The sequence below is a fragment of the Megalobrama amblycephala genome, linkage group LG3 (assembly GCF_018812025.1).
Source record: "Megalobrama amblycephala isolate DHTTF-2021 linkage group LG3, ASM1881202v1, whole genome shotgun sequence".
In the NCBI taxonomy this organism is placed as follows: Eukaryota; Metazoa; Chordata; class Actinopteri; order Cypriniformes; family Xenocyprididae; genus Megalobrama; species Megalobrama amblycephala.
In genome coordinates this window covers 56,117,385-56,129,561 of record NC_063046.1, presented here as the reverse complement: position 1 = coordinate 56,129,561, position 12,177 = coordinate 56,117,385, and the positions used below count along the sequence as shown (strand labels likewise).

Sequence of the window (12,177 nt, the reverse complement as noted above, 5' to 3'; positions counted from 1 at the left end):
GAACTTTAGAGCATGTTTTTAACCATTTGGTTTTTGTGATCACATTAATGTTTGTTTTATATTAAATGCAATATATCCCACTTAAGTGGGTCAAAAAGCACTCTATAGTCCAGCTTAAGTACATCTTTATATGTAATTTCATAATTACTTCTATTATCTTTCAAATATGGTTAAAGTGTATTGCTCAATGTACTGACAAGCATTTATGGTAAACTAAAATATACTTTGTCATTTATTTTTAAACTTGTATATGTCATGAATTTAAATGTATTTATAATTACTCAACTGTAATGATGAAGCTGCAATTTAGTACATTTAAAAGATATCAACAATGATTTAAAGAGTAATTTATAGTAAAACGTTTATTTTCACATTACAAAGTGCACTTTTTAAAAGTGTGCTTAAGTGTGTTAAGAAACAGTCATGAAAGTGTACACTTTACACTTAAGTGGCCTTTTATTTCATTAATATGATATTATCTGCAAGTAGATTTTTAAAAATAGACTTTTAAGATTTGAAGTACACTACAAGTGCTATTCAATACAGTTAAGCACACTTCTCTTTCACGAGGGTATATTGTGCAATACATTTAAAAACAAAGAAACAAACAGCCCTCTAGTGCCCCTTACCAGTAACTTGGGTGGTTCTTTCTATAGGCTGACCCATGACATAGGCTTGGATGAATTTGAAGATGAGGACCTGTCAGAAATCACAGAGGAATTTGAATTCAGAGCCAGGCGCAACAACTCTGACATCAAGGTAAGAAAAGGCCTTGCTTAACATGTAAAATATTACAGAACAACATCTAACAACCACTGGGAATTACAATGCATCTAGGCTTTGTGTACTTTTGTTCTGAATTTAATTTGTATCTTGTTTTTTGTGTTCTTCTTTTATTAATAATAATAGTAGTTGTTATTATTAATGTTTCCAGGGAATTTTTTGGATCTGGAAAAAATATATATATATATTTGTTTACAGATTCTTTGTTCAGGAAATAACCTTTCATGTGCACTACATCATTACACCTGTAGGTGGCAGTGATCAGCACCACGTTTATGTCTGTTAGAAATACTGTCTAACTTGCTCACACACTTGCAAAATTTTTGTTTTTATTCCACATTCCACAAATGATCCTCTCTACCGATGTTTACATTACTAGAGGAATTGTTAACCATATAACTAAAATACAATAAATGTCAGCAAAGCATTTAAAGTAAAAAAGATTATAGTCAGGGAAAATAATGAATTAAATGAATATAGAAATGTCCATAAATAGCATTCCACCTAAATTGGGTGGTGCAATTTAGTCCAATTAAAAAATAAGAGCATCCAGCAATAGAGTGAAGTCATTGATCATTCAGGAAATTAAAATATGAACTCATAGATATCAGACATGTATGTGATCTTGATTAAGGAAGTCTAAAACATTCATTCAAATAGTTTAGATTAATACATATGCAAAACAGTATAAAAGAACATAATATGATTGCATAGGAAAATTGGACACATGATTGTACATATCTCAAGTGATTGTTTGTTTGCTGGGTGAAGAGTCTGGTTAATCATTTATGGAATATAACAAATATGTGATCCTGGACCACAAAACCGGTCATAAGGGTCAATTTTTTGAAATTGAGATTTATACATCATCTGAAAGCGGAATAAATAAGCTTTCCATTGGTTTAGGACAATATTTGGTCGAGATACCAAAAAGATACCAAAAATTGCCTTTAAAGTTGTCCAAATGAAGTCTTTAGCAATGCATATCCACTCACAAAAATATTTTTGATATATTGATATATGATAATTTGATATATTTATGGTAGAAAATTTACAAAATATTTTCATGGAACATGATTGTACATAATATCCTAATGATTTTTGGCATAAAAGAAAAATCAATAATTTTGATACAATGTATTGTTGGCTATTTCTTCAAATATACCCGTGTGACTTATGACTGGTTTTGTTGTCCAGGGTCACATATTTTTTATAAACATCCATTTAGGTTTCCCAGGTCTGTCCAACAGTCCCTACTATTTTCCATTTAAAGTTACAAAATTCTCTCAATCTTAGCCTTAGCTTAGAATAGATGGGAAAACATGGGCTTTACCATGTTTGCGGCACAAAAGTAAGTCATGTTTCCCAGGCCAGTTAACTGATGTAAATTATTAGTAAGTTACACTTAAATACATAACTGAATTACTGATGATACATACTTTATATTAGGTTCGTTAACTACTATACTTACATAAAAAAATATTAGGTACAATGTACTTACTGTGTTTATGTTGTATTGCAAAACACTTGTGCTGCTACTGAGGTGGGAAATGGGTAAGATTAGGGAAAGGTTTAGTGGTATGGTTAGGTTTAAGGGTGGGTTAAGGTGTAAGGGAAGGGTCAGCAGTGTAATTATAGATGTAATTAAAGAAATTAATTACAGCTGTAATTACATTTAATGATTAATGCACTGAAGGTGAGTTTACCAAATATAAACAAAGATTTGACTGGACTTGACTAGACCATGAAACCAAGAGTGGATACATGGAACTACACAACAAGGCAACATGGCAAACATGAGGGTTTAAATTCAAGAGGGAACATAAGGGAAACACATCACAACAACAACCAATGACAAAGTTGAACCAATCAAACAAGAACCAATGAAAAGACAGAACTGATAACAAGGTAACGAGACAATGAACCAATGAAAACTAGACATATGTACTAAGGAACAAATCAGAACATTACACATGAAGCAATGAACCACAAAACAAAGAACCACATGACAGGATCACATGAGGGGAACAGGTAATCATATGACAAAAACAGAAAACATGACTATGACAAATTTCAAAATAAAAGACAAGAAAACATGATCTGGAAACATGAAACAAAAACAAACATAACATGCTCCCGATGCCCTAACGAAACACAAACAAAACAGTCCAGGAAGGTGGAGGAGTGGAGGTGGTCTGGACCATGGAGCAGAGGATGAGACCATGGAGGCTCAGGTTGGCCTAGACTAACGAGCAGAGGTGGGCATGAACCGTGGAGCACTGGACGAGACCAAGCACTGTGGAGCAGTGGACGAGACCATGGACCGTGGAGCAGTGGATAAGACCATGGACATTGGAGCAGTGGACGAGACCATGGACCGTAGAGCAGTGGACGAGATCACGGATCATGGAGAAGTAGACAAGACCATGAACCTTGGAGCAGTGGACGAGACCATGGACCATGGAGCAGTAGACGAGACCATGGACCGTGGAGCAGTGGATGAGACCATGGACCGTGGAGCAGTGGACGAGATCATGGATCGTGGAGCAGTAGACAAGACCATGGACCTTGGAGCAGTGGACAAGACCATAAACCATGGAACAGTGGACGAGACCATGGAGCAGTGGACGAGACCACGGACCTTGGAGCAGTGGACGAGACCATGGACCGTGGAGCAGTAGACGAGACCATGGATCATGGAGCAGTAGACAAGACCATGGACCTTGGAGCAGTGGACGAGATCATGGACCATAGAGCAGTAGACGAGACCATGGACCTTGAAGCAGTGGACGAGACCATGGACTGTCGAGCAGTGGAGATGGAGAGCACCAGAGAATGGAGCTGGTGGAGGAGATGACCACCTCATTAAAGCAGAAGACCACTGTGGATCAGGAGGCCATGGCGGAGCAGAAGACAACCAGAGATCTGAAGGCCACAGCTGAGCAGAGACACGGACGGCCTTCCTGGCGGTGACAGATTGGCCATGACATGGAGCACAAAAAGTTTGTGGATGGCCACAAACATGAGCACCAAATATTTGTGGACCGCCTCTGTGTCTTGGGGCACAGGACTCCGCCGAATCAGCGTAAGCATGTACAGCCCAGAGACACAAAATGTTGGCTGCCATCACTGGGAGCAGAGGATAAGACCTCTGGGACCACCGTACTTGGGAGTGATGGTTTGTGAACCATGTTATTGTGTGAGCCTGGGAGCAGCCCAAGATCTCCTCAGGCCATAAGGCAGAAGGAGGCTCTGGCCTGGCAAGCATAACGTGAAGAGACTCTGGTGTGGTGTCCGTGATGTGAGGATACATTGATAATTAGAGAAGCAATATGCTCATCTAAACCCATACGAAAAATGTCCTCAAGTGTCACATCACTGAATTCCCTAACATAATCCTGGCGTTAATGCAGGAGGGCAACTGCAGGATTCATTGTTGCAGTCTAGATTTATGCAACAATTAATTCACTGAAAGTGAGTTTATTGAACCCAGTTTTATTTTACCAAAAATTCCCCAGACCTGTTGCTGTCTGCGTTTCCATTGTGGTCTAAAGTACCGTGAAGATTAGGAAAATTAAATTGAAAATTAAATTAAATTAAAAAACAATTTTTTTGGAAAAAAAAAATGCTGCGTGGAATCAACCAATCAAAATGCTGTGTGAACTCAACCAATCAGCGTGTTCAGCACCGAAGTCAGAGCCCCGAAAGTTCCTGAACTTTGAAAAAGTCCTACCTCACGAGCAGGGAGTTTCTAAGGGGAAAATTTTTACCTGGAACTTCATTCAGACCCTGGTCCCTGTGGTCGAAACACACAGAGTACCACCCCAAAGTCCCTAGTTCCTGGGGAAAGTTCCTGCGGTGGAAAGTGTCTTATAAAACATGAAACTCATCAACAGCGGTTACAGGGAACAATACATGACAAGGCAACATGGCAAACATGAGGGCTTAAATACATGGGGGAACATGGGGAAACACATGACAACAACAACCAATGATAAAGTTGAACTAATCAAACAAGAACCAATCCTTCCAGCCCGCGACCCGGAAACCGATCGAATTAAGCCATCTTGAATAACATCTCAATTCTGTAATTGCATCGCGAGAAGGCGAGGAACGAGGACGCTTCCTAAGGAGTCATGAACGAGGATACTCAGGTATATCCTTCCCTCACATCCTAAGGGGGTGGAGCTAAGATGCGAAGAAAGGAAGAGAGGAAGCACAAATAAGAAATGAGAAGCACCCAGAAACAAGAATTAACATCACAAGGTATTTAAAAAAAAAAAAAAAAAAAAAACATAAGTACAATGTAAAAACTTTTATGAACACAGTAAGTGCACTGTATCAAATTTAAACATCAGTACTTAGTAGTTAAACACACTTACTATAAAGTGTACACTTTTCATATTTTCACTCCACAGGGTTTTTTTTTTTCACAGCACTTGTTTTTACAATTTCGTCTCTAAATCAAAATCTGCACAAATCTTGCAAACTTTTGCATATAACGAGAGCTGAAAGCATGTGTCTCATTGTAATGCAGTGGGTAAACACCAACATGAATAGTCTTTGTCCCAAACCCCTCCCCCTGTCTCTTGTTCTCGTGGCTTAGCCGGCACCGAAAATGCCAAAGTCTGATGTCATTGCTTGTTCTAATGGTTGAGTCAGTGGCCCTCATCTCCCCTCTTGCTTTTTCATTCACTCTCTTCTGTGATTGACAGCCGATCTTTCCAACCCCTGCAGGATCATGTGATTCAAGCACCCAATAGTGGCTTGGACAAGGTGGAGGCAGGCGCAGTGGGTCAGATCCAGGCAGAGACACATCCTTTACATCTTACTGATGCTGTCGATAGGAGCCAAAGAGTGGCTTGTCGATACGACAGCAAACCATCTATGGATTCTGCTGCTCCTTTCACCATGGATACCTACCGTCCAAAAAGACCGACCACTCTCAACTTATTTCCACAGGTGCCCCGGACTCAGGTAATAAACAGATGGGTATGTAAAGATATGACAGTAGATATACTGCAGGTGCATTTTCTCTGATGAGGCAAGGTAAGCAGTGCCTCCTAAATGATTTATGAAAAGAAAATAAATGACAGTGATAGCAACCAATAGCAACACCCGTCGATGAAGTTTCAGAGGGAGGCAGCGTCTCTTTTGAGCTCATCATGTTCTACTACAGCAAATTGAGCTAATAGAGCGTGATAATACACTTCCAAAAAGTCAAGTGAGAGGAGGTGATGCCTGAGTGCGTTGTGATATGATTAGTTCATTACCCTGTCAATGCAATAATGCTTGTCTGTCAGTCTTGCAACAGATAAGCACAACAGCCCAAACTGGTCAAACTTGTGTAAATGGATTGACTAATTTAATACACCCACTCTGTCATCATCACATTCTTTAACATTTGAACTTGAAATTACTTAAAATATTTGTAAGTAGGTTTTTAGTAATTAGTTAAAATAAAACTACACCTCTGTGTCTGTGATCATGATTACATTTGGGGGAATATTTGGTGGTTAAAAAGAAAAAAAAAATCACAGTAAAAGTATTAGTACTTCCCAAAAATATATTTATAACATTGCGTGCTATAATTTAAAAATGTAGCTTAAACACTGTAATTCAAAAATTGTTTAAAAACAAACAGAGGAAATATAATTAAATTTATTGACTTTGGTCTTGTTTTTCCATAAATGTCTTCTTTCTAAAATACAGTCATGTATTTGGGCTTGTTAGTGCTTGGCCCCCATTGAACAATAAAGTATGACCACATCATTGTTATTGAGAGGGGTTGATATTTCTTTGTCATTTTCTGTTTGAATAAACACTGTGAGTGCGCGCTCACCAGAACATGAGCAGAAATGCTGAAAGAGAAACAGTGTTTGCCTCTGACAGTTGCTTTTTTTGTTTTTTTTTGTCAGAACCAGTTGGTTATTTTTTTTTAGGAAGATAAGTAGTGAACACATTTAGAGGGAAAATGACAGAGTAAAAGTACAGCATTTAAATAAAAAAAACGAAATAAAAAAACTACTTAATTACACTCTTAAAAATAAAAGTTCTTAATTGGCATTGATGGTTCCATGAAGAACCTTTAACATCCACAGAACATTTTCAATCCACAAAATGAGAACCAAAGGACTAAAAATGGTTCTTCTATATGGCATCGCTGCTTAAAAAAAACCCTTGTGAAATCTTTATTTTTAATATCTAATAATTTAAGAAATCTTTAAGAGTGTATTGTAACGAGCATATATCTAATTCGTTACTTTACACCTCTGCTTTTATGTATGGTGGAGGAATGATTTAAAGCTCATGGTCTGTGTGGGGAATGTTAATATGTGTCCGTATGGACAAAAAGAGTGGGCATTATTGTAAGAATTGTAAGAGGTATTGAGAGTGAGAAAGAATCTGTGAAAGAGAGGGAGGTCTTTTGGAGTCCATCAAAAAGACTTGGTTTTAAATTCAACACATTTACAGAACGCTCTTGTATTATTAAACTTAACTGAGGGCTCAGGTTTATGTGGCAGAAAATATTTAGCTTTAAAGGGTTAGTTCATCCAAAAATGAAAATTCTGTCATTAATTACTCACCCTCATGTCGTTCCAAACCCATAAGTTTGTTGTAAGTTAATTGAGTGGTTTAATCCAAATTTTCTGAAGAGACTCGATCGCATTATATGATGAACAGAGTGAATTTAGGCTTTTATTCACATGTAAATAACACGTTCATAACCAGAAGCTCAAGCGAACCTGCTTGAAGAGCGAGAACAAACCTCTTGTGGAAACACAAATGTGCTGCATAACACACGAGAATGAACCTCATTGCTTCTCGCACACGTCAAGCAAACATGCTTGAGCTTCCATTTACCACAACTGATGTGTGAGTTGATGAATGTTTATATTCCTACATTTAATCTGTTGATCATATAGTGATTGTGTCTCTTCGGAAAATTTGAACTAAACCGCTCAAGTCGTGAATTAGTTTTACATTCCTTTTATAAACTTTTTGAAGCATCAAAGTGGTAGTTGTGTAGCTGTCTATGGAGGGACAGAAAGATCTCAGATTTCATCAAAAAAGATCTTCATTTGTGTTTTGAAGATTAACGAAAGTCTTACAGGTTTGGGACTACATGAGGGTGAGTAATTAATGACAGAATTTTCATTTTTGGGTGAACTAACCATTTAAGCGTTCAGGGTATAGTACCCAGTGCATCTAGTTATTCCATGCATACCAAAGAAATGTAAATGCTATGCACAGTTTATCTACAATATTTTGCAAGACCGCTATGAAAGTATGCTACAGCTTCTCTGTGGCATCTCATCAACAGGACACTTTAAACAACAACTCATTTGCGAAGAAGTACAGCTGGCAGCAGAAAATCTCTCAGACCTTGCCGCCCCTTAAAACAGGTGAGTATAGAGATCTTTGTTTACAGTGTAAGCATTTATTGAGTCTTACATTTTAATTTTGTTGGTATTAACATGCAAATTACATTCAGTTCCCACTTAAGTATATTATTTTAAAGTATATAGTTTCAATATTAAGCAATCAATTTCGTAAGTAATTTGACAGATTATGAGCTACAGTCAAACCAAAAATTATTCAGAGATTTTTTATATATTTTTACTAGTGGGTGCAGGACACTTATGTAAGTTCAATTATGTAAGTGAGGATAGAAAAATAAAGTAAACTGTGACATATTATACCCAAAAGTTCTTCATACAGTGGACTACCAGTAAAACATAAAAATTTGGAGCCAAAAATTATTCAAACAATTTGACCTGACCAAGTGTTATCTGACATAATTAAGATTTTTTTTTTTTTTCTGACACAGTTTAAGTCTGAGATCTTTTTATTACCATTTATTTTAAACTATAGTGAATAAACTGCATTAATGAATGAAATGTTCAAGGTGTCTGAATAAATTTTGGTTTGACTGTAGCTCATTGTATGCCTAACTTCCCTAGCTCTGTTGTGTCAATGACAAAAGAGCAGCAATGTTGCTGCCAACTATGGTCATGTGAATTTGATTTAGTCTAGTCATCTACAAAAACATGTTTGCATGTGCACTCTAGCCAAACAATGGGTTATACAGGCATTCCTAACTTGTTGGTCTGTCTGTTTAAAGAACGAATCAAGCCATTTTTAATCCATCAGAATGTTAGTATACTTTTATCACTGATAAATAATTTAGGGTGTACACCTGGTATTCCCTAAATTATGAAAGTCACAAGGATAGTAATACCAGTAAATTTTGACCTTATGGGGCCATTTTTTGATCCCCATGAGGAAAACAGCTTATAAATCATACTAAATGTGTTTTGAAAATCTAAAAATAAAGAAAGCTTTCTGTAAAGGATAGGTTTAGTGTAGGGGGATAGAATATACAGTTTGTACAGTATAAAAATCATTATGTCTATGGGAGGTCCCCATAAAACATGGAAACCAGTGTGTTGTTTCTGCCTTAAAAAAAAAAAAAAAAAAGTAATTGCAACTATTCTATCTATATAACTATATCTATCAGTTTTTTCTAACAATTGTAAGTTTATATCTCACAATTGCCAGTTATAGAGGCATACTTACAATACTTACATCTCGCAATTTTTTTTCCCACCACAGAAAAAAAGGGTAATTGTAACATTTTTATCTCACAATTCAGACATGTCAGAATTGGAAGTCTATATGAATTTATAACGTGCAGTTCCAAATTCCAAGAACTCAAGTCTGAATTGTGAGATATAATTTCAGAACTGCAAAAGAAGTCTGAATTGTGAGATAAAAAGTCACTATTACCTTTTTTATTTTTATTATTCAGTGGCGGAACAAGCTTCCGTAGCATCGACTTGATTGGTAATCTATCAATTAACTTTTTTGTGCTTGATTCTACTGAAACCAGGTGAACTGACACCATCTCGTGAACACACATGTCTAAGCGATGAGGAGAAGCACCAACCGGGCAGCGGTCGGAGTCGGACTCAAATGAAAGACTGTGGCACCTCTACTGACAAGCCCAAACATTCTCAAGCTCCTGCCCCTTCTGCCGTACTGTCTGTCCCATGTAAAGCCAGAGATGTACACAGAGAACTGGGGCACTGCGAGCGGATCCGTTATCACACGGACGTTCGGCTTGAGCCTACAGAGGAGATCTATCTGACGCCAATACAGCGTTGCACTGAGGCTCTGCAGAATGAGAAAACGCCAGCGCTTTCCCAGGTGACCTTAGCCAGCTCTGACAACGAAGCCCCCCCTCCATACAATGAACAGGATCTGCAACCCCCTTCCTATTTTTCTTGTGTGGAAGCTTTGGCTGCTGACAGTAGCGGTGAAGAAGTAACTGGAGCAGAAGATCTGTGTTATAGAGACTGCGGCGCTGGCGAGGCTCATGCCCATCACGAGAGCTTGTCGGGAATGCTGAAAACTTCCATGAGCAACTCTGACGCAAGTGGACTTTCGTACGATTCGGTCAAATACACATTGGTCGTGGATGAGCACGATCAGCTGGAACTTGTCAGTTTAAAAGATTGTTATCGTGGCTACAGCGATGACAGTGATTCGGCCACCATCTATGATAACTGTGTTACCTCTCCATACGAGTCTGCTCTTGAGAAAGAGTATGAGGAGGATGAGAATGAAGACAAAGGAAGAAAACAAAGTGGGATCAAAGCTTCAACGTGCCTGTCAGAGGATTCTACCCCTGAGGCTGACATGCCATTTTCTCGAAAGTTTGTTAATGTTTTCATGAATGGCTGCTCACGCTCCTCCAGTAAGTGGTATGCTTTTATATCGTTTTTATCATTTGTACACTATTGGTCAAAATTTTGTATGATCGCATTAAAATGTTACAAAAAATTTCTATTTCAAAAATAAATGCTATTCTTTTCATAAAAGAATGCTGAAAAAAAATATAATAATAATCACGGTTTCCACAGACATATTAAGCAAAAAAAAAAAAAAAAGATATTTTTAACATTGGTAATAATAAGAACTATTATTAAAGGGTTAGTTCGCCCAAAAATGAATATAATGTCTTTTATTACTTACCCTCATGCCATTCCACACCCGTAAGACCTTCATTAATCTTCGGAACGTAAATTAAGATATTTTTGTTGAAATCTGATGGCTCAGTGAGGCCTTCATAGCCAGCAATAACATTTCCTCTCTCAAGATCCATAAAGGTACTAAAAACATATTTAAATCGGTTCATGTGAGTACAGTGGTTCAATATTAATATTATAAAGCAACAAGAATATTTTTGGTGCGCCAAAAAAACAAAATAACCACTTATATAGTGATGGCCGATTTCAAAACACTGCTTCTGGAAGCTTCGGAGCGTTATGAATCAGCGTGTCGAATCATGATTCGGATTGCGTGTCAAACTGCTGAAATCGCATGACTTTGGCGCTGATTCGACACAAAAGATTCATAACGCTCTGAAGCTTCCTGAAGCAGTGTTTTGAAATCGGCCATCACTATATAAGTGGTTATTTAGTTTTTTTGGTGCACAAAAAATACTCGCTTTATAATATTAATATTGAACCACTGTACTCACATGAACTGATTTAAATATGTTTCTAGTACGCTTATGGATCTTGAGAGAGGAAATGTCATTGCTGGCTATACAGGCCTCACTGAGCCATCGGATTTCAACAAAAATATGTTAATTTACGTTCCGGAGATTAACGAAGGTCTTACGGGTGTGGAAGGGCATGAGGGTGAGTAATAAATTACATTATTTTCATTTTGGGGTAAACTAACCCTTTAATACTTGTGCACCAATAATAGGAGTAATAATAGAACCAAAAAATGAGTAATGATGCAGAAAATTCAGCTTTGCATCACATTTGCACATTTGCATTCTTTTACATGGTAATACTGTTTAACAATATTACTGTTTTTTACTGCATTTTTGATCAAATAAAGCCTTCGTGAGTATAGGAGACTTCTTTCAAAAACACATCAAAATCTTAATAATTCCAAACTTTTGGCCAGTAGTGTATATATTTCTGTTTCAATGAAATCTCTAGATACTAAAACTCTTTTCTTTTCTACATTTGTTAAAGTTTTCTGCATGGTTTGCCAACATCAAATGATGATGAGCATGCATGTTTGTAACAAATGAACAGTACTCTGGTTGCAGTTGTTTTTGTCAGTCTCAATGCGACATGCCACAATAAGGTTTCATCAGTTCACAGTTTATTTATGCAGTCCTTGGATTACTGGATCTCAGGAGCATTTGGCCGATAGAATTGTGCCTTCTTGAAAAGCTTTTTAGATGAGAAAATTATGTACAGTACAAAAAAAAAAAGAAAAAACAAATATCACAAATTATGAGATCAAAATAATCACTCTGTTTGCAGTGTCACACTGTCCAACACCGACAGATTTTAGATGAGTTTT

The 12,177-nt window shown here is 37.2% G+C and overlaps 2 protein-coding genes across 3 annotated transcripts in view; one reads left to right on the top strand and one right to left on the bottom strand.

Annotated features, from left to right (window-relative positions):
* Positions 1–12,177, top strand: part of mapk8ip1b (mitogen-activated protein kinase 8 interacting protein 1b) — a 32,428-nt gene that overhangs the window by 6,311 nt on the left and 13,940 nt on the right. Inside the window, exons 3-6 of the mRNA XM_048186139.1 lie at positions 657–759; positions 5,521–5,760; positions 8,108–8,189; positions 9,677–10,543. Of these exons, the coding sequence (XP_048042096.1) occupies positions 657–759; positions 5,521–5,760; positions 8,108–8,189; positions 9,677–10,543 (1,292 nt within the window). The remainder of the gene's footprint in view (positions 1–656; positions 760–5,520; positions 5,761–8,107; positions 8,190–9,676; positions 10,544–12,177) is intronic.
* LOC125265743 (equilibrative nucleoside transporter 2) overlaps positions 1–12,177 on the bottom strand; it is a 44,066-nt gene that overhangs the window by 30,511 nt on the left and 1,378 nt on the right. Inside the window, exon 2 of one of the 2 annotated variants that reach the window (XM_048186140.1) lies at positions 630–699. The exons of the other annotated variant lie outside the window; for it this stretch is intronic. Coding sequence (XP_048042097.1) covers positions 630–666 — 37 coding nt within the window. The 5' untranslated portion in view covers positions 667–699. The remainder of the gene's footprint in view (positions 1–629; positions 700–12,177) is intronic. 2 annotated transcript variants of the gene reach the window in all.